We start from the raw sequence: 16987 nt of genomic DNA, 5'->3' as shown, positions 1-16987 counted from the left end.
CTTAAGTGACTACTGTATGCGAACTGATTTATTGCTAATGTGTAAAATTCCGTCAAGTTTGCAAGAATTTACAGTTGTTCACCCACGCATTCATATATGCTCATATATGACTAGTTGCATATTTCGAAAAAATTGACTATTGCTGGAGATATTGTACACCCCCCAAAAAAAGAGAGAAATAATTCAGCTTTGTTTGATGCATCTGTTGTTTATCAGTTAAGATTGCAGTTAAAAACTCCTTTAACAACATGCAAACAGTACAGTAATGCTGCTTATAGCCTTTATTAATGTTTTATGTACATATACATATTTTAACGTCGCCCGTAGGGTGAGTGAGTATTTTGCCAAAATGCCACACCGGTCACCTTGCATGATTTTGTGCAGATTAGTCAGTTTAAAAAGAATGTGATTGGTAAACAAATAATTACTATAAATTAAAAAAAACATCTTTAGGCTTTTGTGTTCTCCTTTGTTTTGATATGTGACTTGAGCGATTTATCATGTATTGTGTTTTCTTTTACCATGTCACTCATCTACTCCTAAAAGTAAAGGTCTAAAAATTTGAGTGGCCCGGTATATTATTTGGCAAAACAATCAGAAGAATTACAAATATTTACATATCCTGACCATGTACAATTTAGTGTGCGGAATTTAGTGCCATTTCGTGGGGACCCATCGAATAAGGTTAAGTAGTCATTTACTACATGAATGGTGGCAGAATTTACTGTTTTAGGAAACATCCTTTAAAACAAAAATTGAAATAAAACTGTTGACATCTTCAAGGTGATGTACAACGAGCATCTGACCTGTACAACAACTATTTACAAGTATCGATCAAGTCAGGGGGACTTCAATGAATCCGCTAAATGTCCTACAAAGAACCTCCTCGGTCTCCTCCGTTTCCACCTCCACGGCCAGTCCGCAGCTCATGCCAAAGCTTGACAAACGGTTCACGATTCTTCCAAATGAGCTCGTGTCCAAAGAGGATGTACCAACTAAGGGAGGAAACAGAATTGAGAGGGACAATTTCATCATGTCTTGAACAGATATTACACCCACAAATGTTGCTTAAGCTCAACCTTTGTTTGAATGAGACTCAAACTATTCCCAGTGTTCCCTTGTATCACAATGCAAAAAGGTGACACCGAAGAACTAGTTCCGTCTGATCAAAGTCCCTCAAATTACCATAGCTTTTTCCTTTATAAGTGATGCAATAAGACGGTGCTAAAGCAAAAAATGTGGTAGGGTGTGACATGGAACAGTATGTCATAAAAGTGAGTATAGACCTCAAATTTATGCAGAGATTTCATTATAATGTTTAATAGAACAACGCTGAAGAAACACCATTTGACACAATGAAAAGAAGTCTATGTTGATATTATATAGCTGTGTGAATGTATTTTCCCCATCAAAACTCTCAAAATATAGCCAAAAGATGTTCTAATGGGTTTAGATCTGGAGGAATGTTAGGCTAGTCTGTCACTTTTACCCTTAGCCTCTTTAGTAAAGCCCTGGTCATCTTGGAGGTGTGTTTGGGGTCATCGTCAGGTTGGAGCACTGCCCTGCAACCCAGTGACTAGACAGAAGGGGATCATTCTCTGATCCAGTATTTCACAGTACATGCTTGAGTTCATGTTGCCCTCGATGAAATGCAACTCCCCAACTCCAGTTGCACTCATGACATTTCCAACACCATGCTTGACAGTAGGCTTGACAAAAACATCATTGTACTCCTCACCTGGTTCCCACCACACATGCTTTACACCACATGAGCCAAATAAATTCATCTTTGAATCATCAAACGAGGATATTTTTCCAGTAAGCCATTGCCTTTGTTGACATATCCTCAGAAAACATTTGACGGGCTTTCTTATAGACAGCGTTCAGAAAAGGCTTTATTCTGGGGCGGCAGCCATACAGACCAATTTGGTGACACGTGTGGCCTAGGGTCTTCATGGAGCCCATAGGACACTTACAGGCTGACCCCCCACCTTTTCAATCTCTGCAGCAATGCCGACAGCACTCTTGCGCATATCTTTCTTAGATGGCATTTTGATGTGACATTGTGCACGTTCACTCAGCTTCTATGGGGGTCCAACACAAGTCCTGTTGTGAGTGAATCACGATTTTTTAAAATGCTGGAGGATCTTAGTCACTGTACTGAAGTTCAACTTCAGGTTGTTCGCAAATTTCTTGTAGCCTTGGCCAGCCTTATGTAGGTCCATAGTTCTTTTTTTAAGGTCTCCAGAAAGTTACATGGTGTGCAATTTTGGGTGACCAGTATGACCGGGTATGAGAGATGTACTACAAATTGAACACACCTGCTTCCTATTCACATCTGAGACCTAGTAGGAGTAACAAGTCAGATGTTATTTTTAATTAAATAATTACAAGTAGTGCTTTGTTTGTACATTTAGGACTGTAGTGTCTTTGAGTTGTACTCACTTTTGTTTCCAGGTGTTAAGCTATTGATGGCTATATGTAGATTTTTTTTTAGAGGAAAAATATATTTACCATGCTATATAGGCTTTACACATACTTGTTTTCATTGTGTCGAAGTGATGTTTCTTCAGAGTTGTTCTAATAAACATTATAAAGAAATCTCTGAAGAAATGTGAGAGGTGTACTCACTTTTGAGACATACTCTGTGTCTGGGCTTGGGAAAATTAATTGAACATAAGAGCAGAATATTCATATCCTCTTGACCATCAATAAACTGCTAAAAGATTTACTGTCAACTATGACTCTCCCACTTGAGAAAGCATTACAATAACAAAACCATGCTTGCTAATTTGTTGATTTTTCTTCTTTTTTTCAAATGACAGGAATATGTGATTCTTTTTACATATAATATTTTGGCTAAATTATCTGTTCAATGTTATAAGGGTTTAGACTGTCAAGGGGACAGGAGCAAGATGAGCTATGGCTTTTTCCGTCAGCCATTTTTTCCTTCTGTTTTCTAGACTGTTTAGCAAAAAGTTGATCGAGTCCACTGTAACATTGTATTTGATGAACAGAAGAAAGAACATTTTAAATCAACCAATTCTATGACCAAGTTCAAATTAGTTAGCCTGACGGATAGGATAAAAAAACACACAATTTGAAATTACAAGTTACTTTTGAGCCCCCATGTGTGGAGTATATGAAATTGTTCTGCAGCCTGAAACTCTTTGGACTTACATGCCAAATAGGGCACCTCCCAGATGAGCAGCATGGTCAAAAAAACGCCACCCTAGCACCAAACCTGCTGTATCCATGGCAACAATGGCTTTCAGTGCCTGTGAAAAATACAAGTGAGTATATGGACAGATAAGCTGAAGCAAAGATTAGCAAATAGTATTGTAGCTGGAAAGATGGATAAGACATTGAAAAAATGGCAAATAGTCTTACGTTGGCCGCGCTGAATGTGAACATTGGGAGGAAGACTATGGCCAGTTTGGCTTCAGGCAGTTTGGTGCAAACAGCAGCAAGGATAGTCATGATGGCACCTGACTGAAAACACATAAAACTTATATCACATCATAGCCATCATACACCACAAAATATTGTATGTCAGTTGCCGTGATGAGGCTTCATGACACAAAAAGTGGCTCACCGCTCCCAGAGAAGGACCAAATCTCCCGGTGGCCATTTTGCAAACGTAGCTGAAGAAAGTAGATATCACGCCTGAGCACACAAAGATCAACACAGATGTGCATATGTATTCCCAGTGTGTATCAGAGTCCACAGAAGTCTGTCTTCCACGACCAACTGTGTGAATGGGTGTCAGTGAACGCGTGTGTGTTGTGTTTTTACCAGCTGACAGGTAGACGGCCACAAACTGCTCCCTTCCCAACATGGAGACGGCGCTGGTCGAGAAGCTCCACAAGACGTACATGTTTGCAGCCATGTGGAAGAATGAGACGTGGCTGAAGGTGGACAGCACCATTGGAGAGCATAACGTTTCTACATTCAAAATCAAAGGAACAGTAATTATAATGCAAAAAAATGACTGACTACGATTAAAAAATGTCAACAATATTGATGTTTGTCTGACTTGAGGCAGGGTCTGCAGCGAAGTACTTGAACATGGAACGCTGAAGCCGCGGAACTCGCCAGCAGCAGAACACCACAACGTTAGCGGCTATAATGGCTGAAAGGAAAACACAGACGGAAGGTTACTTGTGACCGAAAAGGCATTTTTAGACCTGTGTGATAGTCATGTTGTCCTTAGGGCTAACTCATACATGCGTGCATATTTTTCTGGGGGTAGTTTTGAATTCAATGTACATTAATCTAGAAATAACATACTGACTGCTTAAGAGACCACTCGTTACTCTGCAGTTCAGTAATCTGTTTTACTCCTTCGGGAAAATGAATAAAAAAATAAAATAAAACCTGCTGTGTTCTTTTTGCATCTCGCTGAGAAGAGTGTGTCCTGCCCCTTTTTGTCATGCCGCCTAAATGGAGGATCTTTCTCTATTTCTCTATCAAACAAAATAACGAATGTACTTCTGTTTTTAATATTGGACAGCTGAAAAGTAGATTGCTTAGGATGCCAGGGTTGTGTTTTTTATTTTGTTGTTCATTATTGACTATCATGCACTGTTCACATCTTTGTCACTAGTGGCCAATCATGTTGCTGTTCTTTGATTCCCTTTAGGGCTGATCCAATTTTTGTAAACTAGGAGATTAAACAAAAATAAGAGGCTCAGGGGAGGACCTTTAGTAAAGGTTGGATTTTTTTGCATCGAGGTCTTTTCATTTAGTTTTCTCTTGTTTTTCCTTGGACCCTCAAAATTCATTGACGATTTCTTTCCTTATTTTGAGTTTCAACTAAACTATAAACATATCAGATACACTTTGGTTTATGCTCCTATCTTTAGCCTCCCTTAAACCTTGAACTTCGAACAACTTGATCAAACATCAAGCATGTAATCTCCCCTTGTCTAATTTAGAGAAAAGAGAATGGAGCGACAGATTAATAACATGGAAAGAACAAATTCACAACTCTGGTCAGCTCACCTGTGACTGTTCTCTGTCCCAGGCTCAAGTTGTTCCACCACTGGTTGACCTTAGACAGAAATATCCCATCAGATATGAGAGCTAAGCAAGTGTGGGTGAGGCATATAAGTCACTCAATATGTTCACCTCCTTTCGGAGATCTCCTCTCTTTTGCGGCCGCACTTTATCTAGCCAATCGGCTCGCATCCCGTCAAAGTAGCTCTGAACACGAGATTTGAGGGACTCGTACTGCCAGATGGCCGCCGTACCAAAGGAGCAACCTGTAAACTGACAGGAAGTCACCAAATGTGTTGCATGTAAATATCTGTATATTGTATTGCATGCGGGCAAGTATATCACAGTTACTGAAGTGTTTTCAGATTTATATGGAACTGGACCAAAAGATAAAAGATGAAATAGAATGCTAGTGAGAAGGGCTTAACTGATCATTAACGTGTCATTCTGTACCCCGGATCAGTTTAATGTGTCACCACCTACCCCTACAGTGAAGAGAAATGGTCGCACTAGCCGGCCAAATGCTCGCGGTGAGCTGGATGACGGAGGAGGGGGAGGGGATTCCCAGTGAGGGCTGGGCGTCCGTCTGTGGGACGCCACTTCAGATGAGTCCAAATGTGTAAGTTCATCTTCAACTTTTTTGCTTTCAGGCTTCCTCGCAACTTTACGGAAGCCACACCGCTGCTGGAAGCTATGAGTCCATTTGCTAATAATACAGAGAAGAAAAAAAGTACTCATGTCTGCTGGACTATAGACACCTGCCACAAGAACGACACATGGATGAACCAAATCGATATGCACCTGTCACCTATTGAAAATGTGTAAAATAGGATTACTCAACTGTCCTGAATGTGAGGAACAAGTTAAAATGATTTGGATTAGTTGATGAAAGGATGTACTCAAAAAATTACTATATTCCCCCAAAACAGAATTTTTTTATGAAATATGGATTTCTGAGGAAAACACTGAAAAGGGAGGGGGATAATTTTAATGTTAGAATCCTTCTAGTTGATGAAGAAATGTAAGCAGCAGCAGTCAAACAGCATTAGATAAACAATGTTTTAAAAAAAAGACATTCTTTAAAATACAATCAGTGGCGTGCAGTCGGGGGAGGCAGATGAGGCATTGCCTCACCTGTCAACATGGAACTTGATAATCAAAATATATTAAATGGTCATCTTTAGACGTTGTTAAAGGCCCTCGCATTCCACTTCAGAATTTTGGGACTTACTTTTTCAAAATCGATGAATTTTACCTTTAATTAATATGTAACATATTACTATGCTTAGCACCGGCAGATGCAGAGTGAGGCACGCAATTCTCTTGCCTCATGGCAGAGGGCAATAGTTAGACCAAGGATTCTGATTTCCCCAAACAGTAGAATTATTCATATGATTAGAAAGCTAAAAGCAAGTCAAGCCATCCAGTACTTTTTTATTGATGCATGGACTTTTTTCATAATGGAGAATTACCTATCAATTGATTCAAAAGGAGCAGTGCATAAACTTGATTTAAGGTCAATCAAATGTAAATGGTCTGCATTTATCTAGCGCTTTTCAAGTCAATGAAGACCTCACAAAGCACTTTACAATGTGCTTCACACTTTCCCTTTTACAGACACTAACAAATAGCAGTGTCAGCCATGCAATGTAACTTAGGTTATTATGGTTATTGGAAATTCAGTGTCTTGCCGAAGGACACTTCGGTATATAACTCAGTGGAGCCGGGAATAGAACCTGCGACCTCTTGATCCCGAGACGAGCACTTTACCTCCTGAGCTACTGAACAAAATATAGCGCATTTTATTGCAAATCTTACAGTTCCTCACATGACACGATTCTCACCGCACGTCACTGATTACGATAATATGCAAAAAATAAGTTATTTGGGAAATACTGCTACCTAATTAAGCAATCAACTATATACCAGCTAGCTATGGCAACCTTTCCAATATTACTGTTCTTGCATGCTAAAGCCTGGATAGCTGAGGTTCGCCTGTATGACAACTGGTCAGGAGCTGTATTTCCTCGGCTTCGTTTCTCACCTTTCGCCCTTAAGGTTCCAGAGAACGTCCTCGCTGGACCGGGAGAGTCGTACCGCGTAGGTTCTCAACGCCGCCATGTTGGAGTAACTCTCCGTTTCCGGGTCAGGAGGAACTGTCAAAAACTATCTGAGTCACTCGAGGAGGTTGGTTGCATAATCACAGCGACACTACAAGGATAATAAGTGTAAGTACATGTATATTACCACCTGGCTCGTTCTGTAACCACAACTTGTGTTTGTCTTTAGCAGTGTTGGGCATGTTACTTTGAAAAAAAAAAAGTTTTAGATACTTCTTATTTCAAAAAGTAAATTGGGTACGCCTTTCAATATATGTGACACTTAAAACATTTACAGTCAAACGTTTGTATGGAAAATAAGTCAATTTGATGTCGTGTAGGTTGCAAGGCAAAAGCACTCTGCAGCAGGACTGGGTGCTTGGGTATTGGAGTTTGACAGCGTGTGTATGAGAATGAAGCTTAAAGTGAATGCAGACAACAGTAAAGTAATTAGGTGTTCGAGGGGTGGTGAGGTAGGTGGATTGGAGATTTTGTTAAATGGTGTAAAGTTGCAGTAGGTAGATGGTTTTAAGTATTTGGGTTCGTATAAAGCAGCAGGTGGTGGTTTTGGAAGAGGATGTGAAGAGGGTCAGTGAAGGGTGCAAGGTAATGGGTGTGCTGAACAGATTACACTACTGAATAGATTGGCCCATTTAAGGGTTCTTAGATAGATAGATAGATAGATAGATAGATAGATAGATACTTTATTCATCCCCGAAGGGAAATTCACACTTATTGCCCTATTGCCCTTATATGGACAGCTATTTTAATGCATTTCAGTTTTTGTGTGGAATATGCCAAAAACCTGGTTTAAAGTCAAAGTTTGGCCTAAATCTGGAAAGGTTATCTTCTGTTTTACCTAGGGATACACAATAACAGGTTTTCCTACCAATACCAATAACTGCGGGGCTAATCATAGGAATATCGAGGTTTTTGTAACAGTTTCATGTGAAGTGGGTAGTCTGTGCAGCCCTTTGAGACTTTTTGTGGTTAAGGGGCTATACAAATAAACATGACTTGACTTTAAATGTAGAGAACTGTGAATGGATGCAAAGCCAGGATTGTATCAAGATGTGGCAGTACCAACAGTGATGGCTCAGAGGTGCAGGGTTTTAGAGTAAATTAGCCTAGTAGGTTAAATGTCTTTAAAATGGGATGTTTTGCATAAAATGTGTGGAATGACACGACTGGATATGTCAAGGAATGAGTAAGTAAGAAGAAGAACTGGTGTGGACATAGCTTGCTAAGAGGGTTGATGAAAATGTTCTGAGAATATTTGGACATATGAAAAGAATGGATGAAGGCTGTTTGACTAAAAGAGTATGTAGTGCAGAAGTGGTAGGAAATAGGATGAAAGGAAAGCCCAAATACCAGTGTATGCTGTTTGGCCTCTCCGCTAAAAAAGTGGCACAGTAACTCACCCCTTGTTGTGCTGTGGTTTTAATTTTCGGTGTCAGGTTGGGAAGAGCAAATGAAAATTAATGTTTGGTAATTGTGAATGTGTTCTTGACTGCAGCCACCTCTCAATAGGAGAATATGGCAACTATCTAAGCCTTAGATAGTCGCAAATTTAAAAACAAGAGAGAGCATGTCACCCATGCATGGTAATGATGTCAAGCCACAATATCATGGGTACGACTTTGTAATGAAAAAGGATACTCGGAGAAAAGTACTTAGTACTAGTGGTGAAGCGAGCTGGAATCATGTTGAATTACGCTATTTTAAAAGTAAGTACAACCCCTAGCAAAAAGTATGGAAACATCAGTCTTGGATAAATACTCACTCCAACAAAAGCATGAAAAAATTGCAACTCCTTGGCATTCAGACACACTAAAAGAAACGAATAAAAACTTTGTGGTGGTCATTAAATGCTACTTTTTTAGACCAAGCACAGGGGGAAAATTGAATTACTCCATTCTTAGGAAAAAACAAGTAAGCATGAAAAACAGACAAAGAAATAACAATCACAACATATGACTTGTATTTAGTTGCACCACATTTGGCTTTTACGACGGCTTGCATGGACTTGATGAGTGACAAGCAGTATTGTTCATTAATCTGGTACCAACTATTTTTGATTGCAGTTGCTAGATCATCTTTGCAGGTCAGAGCCTTGCTGTGGCCCATTTCCTTTTTCAAATTCCACCACAGGTTTTCAATTGGGCTGAGATCCGGGCTATTCGCAGATCATACCATTGACTAAAAGAGTCTTTCTCCAAGGAATGCTTTCACAGTTTTTGCTTTGTGGCACGATGCATTGTCATCTTGGCAAATGAGTATATCATCCCCAATTCTTTTTTTCAATTGAAGGAATAAGAAAGCTGTCCAAAATGTCAATGTAGACTTGTGCATTTATTGGAGATTTTCAGTCCTCTTTTTAAATCTCACCGTAACGGCACCAAACCAAAGTCCCAGCATCATCACCTTGTCCAATGCAGATGTATGACTCATCACTGAAGATAACCTTCATCCACAGTTCACGATTGCCTCTCCTTAACCCATTGCAGTCTTGTTCTTTTGTTTTTAAGTGTTAACCATGGTTTCCTTTTAGCTTTCCTATACAGTAATCCCATTTCCTTTAGGCGATTTTGCACAGTTCTGTCACATATATTGACTCCAATTTCCTCCTACTTCCTCTTCATTTGTCTTGTTGTGCATTTTCTGTTTTTAAGACATATGGCCTTTAGTTGTTTGTCTTGATGCCTACATGTCTTCCTTGGCATACCAGTACGCTTGACCTAAACAACCTTTCTATGCTGTTTGTACTTGGTCCAAATCTTCGATACAGCTAACTGTGAACAGTCCACATCTTTGGCAACCATACGAGTAGAGTTACCCTTTTCAAGAAGATTTAAGATTCTGTCTTTGGTCACAAGAGACAAATCTCTTGTTGGAGCTATGATTACTGAAAAAATAATGCCATGACGTAACGGCACTATTTATAACGGTGTTATTCCCAACACTGGTCTTGGATAAGTACAACCCAGTAGTGCCCTCTTCTTGTAGGATATTTTGGGTGGGGGCTTACACTCCCACATTAAACAGATGTATATATTTCCATGGATAACAGTTGCAAGAGAAGCTTCCTGATCTAACCCAGATACAGCACCTTCATCATATGGTTGTGGTTTTGTCGGTGTAAAGCATCATCCTGGTCTTCAGACATTAGCCAGAAATCCAGATGAGCTGAAGACCCTAAATCACAAGAGACATATCTTTCTTCCCCGAAATTTTGAGGAGGCTTGTTTTGTCCACATTCACAATGTTCAATACGCATTGCATCACTTGTGTATTTTGTATTTTGTTAAACAACAAACTCAAAACCGATGACCTTTGCTTTTTGGACATATTAAAAGCTCTTTGTCTAGTAGAAGACCCTATTTTTAGGTTAGTTTTTATTTTATCTGTATTTATGTATTTTTTTACATACTTCAGTGTTCATTTTACCTCTGAAAAGTGATGGGTCCCGGGGACTCGCATGTTCAAAAATGTATGGGTCCCAACAGATATCTATGGGTCCCCAAAATTAAATGTTATATTGAAATTGTAAATCGGCGACAAATATATAATATGAATCTATATATTAATTCAGTTTTAATCATCACCGTTTATTGATAATACAAATCAGTTATCACTTCAAGAGTTTTCAGTTCACAACAATATTGTACATTATACAAAATAATAATGCTGAAGTAATTATATAAATCTATATTTTCATTCAGTTTTAATCATCACAGTTAATTGGTAATACAAAGCAGTTATCACTTCAGATTTTGCAGTCCACAATATTGTACATTATACAAAATAATCTTGCTGAAATATGAATCTATATTTTCATTTAGTTTTAATCATCACAGTTAATTTGTAATACAAATCAGTTATCACTTCAAGAGTTTTCAGTTCACAAAAATATTGTACATTATACAAAATAATCTCGCTGAAATATTAATCTATATTTTTATTCAGTTTTAATCATCACAGTTAATTTGTAATACAAATCAGTTATCACTTCAAGAGTTTTCAGTTCACAAAAATATTGTACATTATACAAAATAATATTGCTGAAATAATTATATTAATATATATTTTCATTCAGTTTTAATCATCACAGTTAATTGGTAACACAAAGCAGTTATCACTTCAGATTTTTCAGTTCACAATATTGTAAATTATACAAAATAGTATTGCTGAAATATTAGTCTATATATTCATGCAGTTTTAACCATCACAGTTAATTGGTAATACAAGGCAGTTATCACATGAGGTTTTCAGTTCATATATTCTTCGTGGTTTGCTGTCCCGCCACAGTTGTAATGCCTTCTCAAGGTCCAATTGCAGCAACGGAATTTCCATAGCTAATTTGTGGTTTTCATTGTCGTGGTGCCCATCGAATGTGCTCTTCTGAAAGTTCATATTGCGAAATGATTTATGCAATACAGTTTTTTTGTCACACTGGGTACACGCATCACAGAACATGTAGCCTCCATTATCAACCTCCTCATAGCGTAACCAGGAATATAATTGAGTCAGTTTTGGCAGAAAAGTCCTTTTCTTGCTAGGAGTATTATTTTGTTTCTTTTCTTTCGTCGAATTGTTCGCTTCAACACACGTGCTTTCCTTGCCAGAATTATTGCCGTTGTTATCACTCTCTGCATTATGTTTCGACGTATTACTGACACTGATAAATGACCAATTTTGATTTTTACCTTATACTGTTTTTTCGGAGGCATACTTAACCTTCACTCGACGACAAGCACCACAAACATGACGTTATCTCGAAGCAACGAAATCTCGTTTGCCAGATCGGCGTGCAGACGAAATCTCGAACCGCGAGACCAAAACAACAATGGCGGATCTGCCTGACGAAAAGTTTGGAGTAAATCTTTGTTAAAAAAACAGTAATTGGGTAATAATGTCAATTTTGTGTCAAAAAAGTTGCGTCCCGGGGACGCACGTTGATTCAACACTATGCGTCCCCAGCAAAAATGATGCGTCTAGGCGACGGGGACGCGGGCAAACGAGAACACTGCATACTTCCAAACATTTCTCAAATATGTTGCCGTGGCACGTATTCAAGGGAGGCTGTGCCTCACCTGTCATCAGGGAAATATGTAATAAAAATAGATTGAATGGTTATATTTATTCATTGTTAAGGTTCTTTCTCATTTAACCTCACAATTTTCACAATTAATAATATTGATACAAATACTGTAGTATGTAACATATTGCTGTGCTGGGCATCGGTGGCAGTAAAGTGAGACATGCAAATCTCATGGTTCATAGCAGAGGGCAATAGTGAGACCCAGGATTCAGAATTAGCCCACACCTCCACCCCAAACAAGATAATTAGTGATAGTATTAGCAAGCGCTCAGCTATCAAGCCATCCAGTAATGTTTTTTTTTCATTGCTTTGACTTTTGTTTCATAATGAAAGATTTCCTATTTATTGATGCTTTTTTTCAAAAGTGCAGACATAATGTATAGGTCTAAGTAAGACAATAAGAAGTTTACTTCCATGTTACAGATTAAAAATTGCTCTCTTGCTCCGCAAATCAAATGAAGAATAGGATGTAGGTTCATATATTTGTAAATCTGACAGTGCCTTACAAGACACACACCTCACTCCACATCCTTGATGCATTGTATGCACAATTTTATGAATGAAACTTGACTTATACCATAGGTCACATCAGGCCCACCAAACCAAGATGGTCAAACTCTATTGACAATATTTATAATACTAAATAAAGAACTACAGATTAAAAAATGTTTTCGGTGCCAACTATTTCTTAATACAACAAAAACATTACTACAGAAATGCTAAAAAGTTTTCTAAAATTACCACTAGACTAAATATCAAATTTAATCTCATCTCATTAGCTGCACCGCTTATCCTCAGTAGGGTCGCGGGGGTGCTGGAGCCCATCCCAGCAATCATCGGGCAGTGGGCAGGGGACAAATTTAATCTTTCTGCTTAAATCAGAAACCCAAGATATAATTTTGCTTTCATTGGGAAAAGAAAGAAAATACTATAGAAATACTACAAAAATACAAAATAAATACTACAAAAATTCAACGACAGTAATATTACAAAAATACTACAGGAATACTACAAAAATACTAAAATGGATATATTAGAAAAATAATACAGATATTTCACAAAAAATACTACTGTGGAAAAAAAACTTCAAAATACTCTAAAAGAAATAATACAAAAATACAACTACAGTAATATTACAAAGATATAAAACAAATGAAAAAAAATACTACTATGGATGATATGCTTCACCAATACTTCTACAGCTTGACTTGAAAGAAACATCTCCTGGATGCAACTGGGATGCATCATCAGTGATATATCCTGGGTTCATTGAATGTTTCGGGTCTCGCAACATCAGACACTCTCTCCCAGGGGACCCAGCCGAGGTTGATCAGGCCTCAACTTGCGTCCCAGTAGCAGTCCACGGATCTGCCCTTTTGAGCCAAAGCCACCTGGTGGCTTTTTCTGCAGCTTCACTAGCGGATTTAATGGCTTTCTTCTTGGCTGCCCCTGTCACACCCAACCGTCCTAGGACTTTGCAGTAGGATCGTCCAGCAAAACCCCTGCAGCCGACCTCTATTGGCTCATAGAAAACTTTCCAGCCCCTGCTCCTGCACTCCTCCACCAGCCCCTGGTACTTTGCGCGTTTCCTTTCATTGACTTCCTCAATGCGCTCTCCCCACAGGACTGTGAGTTCCAGCATGATCAGGTGTTTTGAAGTCTCAGAGGTGATTATCATGTCTGGTCGGAGCGATGTTGCTGATATGTGCTGGGGAACCTTAGTTGTTTCCCAGGGATGACATGCACCTGCCAATCAGAGGCAATGTGGAGGAGTCCTGATGTTGTCCATGCACAAGCCCTGGGTTTCTCTCCTGTCTTGATGAAATTGACTGCCTTGCTTGGGGCTTGATGGTGTTTGCTCCTGTTGATTGCTAGGGCGATGCACTCAGCAACTGCTTTCAGAACCTGGTCAAGGCGCCAGCGATAGCGACCATCAGCCAGGGTCTTTGGGCAGCTGCTGAGGAGGTGTTCCAAGGAGCCTCTTCCAGAGCAAACGAGGCAGGGGGGTGTCTTGCTCTTTTCACACGCATGAAAGTTCACTGGGCTTGGTGGGACATTGTAAACTGCCTGTACAAGGAACCGGACACGGTGGAAGTCTGCTTGCATGATGCCTCATGAGGTCACTTTGCGCTGAAATGTGTTCTCCCACCTTGTCCATGCTCCCTGCTTCCGGAGTCCGACTGCCCTGCTCACCCGCTCTCCCTCCACACCTGCTCGGACCTTTTCCTGGAGAAGATGGTGTCTCTCCTTACCTTGGGCTTGACTCACTTTAGTCTTTGGAAAGAAGCCCAGACCTGTTCGCCCCAATGCCAGGACCCCAACCAGTGTCTTCTGCGTCAGTCGTGACTCTGCCACCTCCACTTCCTTCTGAGCTCTCCACTTCCTTCGTTCTCACTTCAACCCCAGCTGATGACACCTTGGTGTCCTTGGAATCCCTATACTGAAGAGCCTCTCTAGTACGTGCCACCTTGAACTCCTCAGTGAGCCCGGTGAAGGATAGCTGGACGGTATTGCATGTCCCGTACAATGCAGCGCTGGTAAGGCTGCGGGGAACTCCCAGCCACTTCCGGAGAAAGCCACTGATCTTCCTTTTGAGGATCTCCCCAGTTGATACCGGTATTGCATAGACCAAGAGAGGCCACAAGACTTTGGGAAGAACAGAGTGCTGGTAGATCCAGGCTTTAAATCTACAAGGCAGGCCGGACTTGTCCACCTTGGTGAGCTGCATTGCCAGTTGTTTAACAGACTCTTGGATGGCAGCAGAGTCTTTCAGAGTTGAGTCAAAGAGTTTCCCCAGGCTCTTAACTGCTTGTTGCAAAATGGTTGGGATCTCAGTTCCAGAGATCGAAAACCTGAACTTATCCACCACCTTCCCCCTCTTCAGAACCATGGATCTTGACTTCGAGGGCTTGAAGCTCATCCTCGCCCATTTTATGAGTCTCTCCAAACCCTGCAGGAGCCATCTACGCCCAGGGACAGATGTTGTGGTGATGGTAAGGTACAGAAATACTACAAACATACCATTACAGTAATACTATATTACAAAAATATGACTACAGCACAGAAATATTCCAACAGAAATACTACAGAAATACTACTAAATAAATATCACATCAGAAATACTACAATACAACCACAGTAGTACTACAAAAATACTATAGATAAACTGCAAAAATTCTGCTTTAGAATTACTACAGAAATACTACTAAGATACTATGAAAGAACTACAAAAATACTACTGCAGAAAAACGGATCCCTTAACGACATGGATCGTCGGGGCACCAATGAGGACAGCCTTCTCCATGCACTGTTGACGGTCCCTGACCTGTTCTTGGGTCGTGGCAAAGTTGGCTCCAGTCCGTTCCTTGATGTTGTCGGCCCAGTTCTTTTTTGGTCCTTCTCTCCTCCTGCCCTCTTGGACTGTGTCCTGGTGAATTATCTTGGTCATTCCTGATGATCTTGTGACGTGACCATAACACTGAAGTTTCTGTCTGCGCACAGTTGACAACAGTTCTTCTTCGGTTCCAATGTGCCCTCTGATAGTGTTGCTACTACAAAAATACCCCCCAAAAAATAAAACTACAGTAAATGTACAAACATACTTAGGAAATATTACAAAAATCTGACTGCAGAAAAACTAGAAAACGAAATATCAAATTTAGTGCTGCCACAAGGACCGTGTAAATGATTTTGCTTCAATTTTGAGTGTTTCTAAACCAATTTTATCAAACAAATCGATTCAAAAACAAATAAAAAATAATATACGTAAATGAAATGATCTGCATTTGTATAGCGCTTTTCAAGTCAAGACTTCCCAAAGCGCTTACGTGGCATGCAAATGCATGTCAAGTCAAGTCAAGTCATTTTTATTTGTATAGCCCTAAATCACGAAGAGTCTCAAAGGGCTTCACAGATTGTTACACTATATTACACAAACTATTTTCAACCGACAAGAGGAGTAGGTTATTCGTATGCAATTAGTTATAAATAAGAAAAAGTGATAGGTCTCCATAAATGTTTAATCCAATGCGGCCAGCAATTCCAAATAATTGCCCACCCCCGTTTAGTTAGTACAGCACCATACCTGCCAACCTGTACGGTTTTGCCATACAAAGTACGTTTATTATGCATTTTAAGACGTGTACGACGTACGAGAAAATCTGTACGGAAAAACGCAAATTTGTCAATTATGGGTACCACCCGCTATACACTATCACGAAACGGCAAATCAATCAAGTCAAACAAGTTCGCCGCGGAAGCCTCTATCTCTGTATCATTTTTTTCGTTGCAAACGAAGCGAGCGGTTTGATGTAGTGAAAGGAAGTCCGTCTCTTTTCAGAAAACCGGCTTTTTCGGCTCAACTCATTACAGAGAGCCGGCTCTCAAACGGCTCACTTGCTTTGATGCATTATATTACGAATTATTATGTTGTATAAAGAGGTTAAGAAAAAAAGGAAGTATAAAAGGAGAAAATGAAAAAAGACAGGTTTGTGGTTATCCCTTTGTTCAGTATATTACTAACAATAAATGAATGCAGAAAATGAATTCATAATTTGAAAAAAAATGTATTATTCTACTTAATTATATTTGCATGTATTTTTTCCATCTACAGTGAACGTCCAAACTACTTAATTTTTGAACTTTTTTATAATGAACCTCATTTATGTCAAGCAACTCAGGATCTCACAACAAAATGTTACTTAACAATATATATGATATAACGAAACACATGTACAGTATAACATGTTAAACTACATAAATGAACACGTTTGAAAAAAAAATATGGTGT

The 16987-nt window shown here is 39.5% G+C and overlaps 1 protein-coding gene and 1 pseudogene across 1 annotated transcript; both read right to left on the bottom strand.

Annotated features, from left to right (window-relative positions):
• Positions 1-10: 10 nt before the first annotated feature.
• Positions 11-7206, bottom strand: parlb (presenilin associated, rhomboid-like b). Its single transcript, XM_088346493.1, has 10 exons — positions 7043-7206; positions 5482-5704; positions 5131-5271; positions 5005-5053; positions 4037-4132; positions 3796-3945; positions 3596-3666; positions 3391-3492; positions 3181-3278; positions 11-995 (listed from the first exon to the last, which is right to left on the bottom strand). The coding sequence occupies exons 1-10, from the start codon at positions 7117-7119 to the stop codon at positions 872-874; spliced, it is 1131 nt and encodes a 376-aa protein (XP_088202619.1). The 5' UTR covers positions 7120-7206; the 3' UTR covers positions 11-871.
• Positions 7207-13283: 6077 nt separating this feature from the next.
• On the bottom strand, positions 13284-15217 carry LOC148357789 (uncharacterized; annotated as a pseudogene).
• Positions 15218-16987: the final 1770 nt, after the last annotated feature.

This window comes from Urocampus carinirostris, chromosome 10 (genome assembly GCF_059441175.1).
Source record: "Urocampus carinirostris isolate Australia breed hairy pipefish chromosome 10, RoL_Ucar_1.0, whole genome shotgun sequence".
NCBI classification, from domain to species: Eukaryota; Metazoa; Chordata; class Actinopteri; order Syngnathiformes; family Syngnathidae; genus Urocampus; species Urocampus carinirostris.
The sequence above is the reverse complement of the archived record's forward strand: the minus strand, read 5'-3'. Positions and strand labels throughout refer to the sequence as shown.

What these genes read in the sequence shown, in the direction of transcription:
- parlb (XM_088346493.1), bottom strand. Translation starts at nt 7,119, where the DNA reads ATGGCGGCGTTGAGAACCTACGCGGTACGACTCTCCCGGTCCAGCGAG. An exon ending in CATTTCTCTTCACTGTAGGG is followed by an intron (nt 5,272 to 5,481) that starts GTAGGTGGTGAC and finishes ACTTCCTGTCAG; the next exon opens with TTTACAGGTTGCTCCTTTGG. An exon ending in GAGGAGATCTCCGAAAGGAG is followed by an intron (nt 5,054 to 5,130) that starts GTGAACATATTG and finishes TTTCTGTCTAAG; the next exon opens with GTCAACCAGTGGTGGAACAA.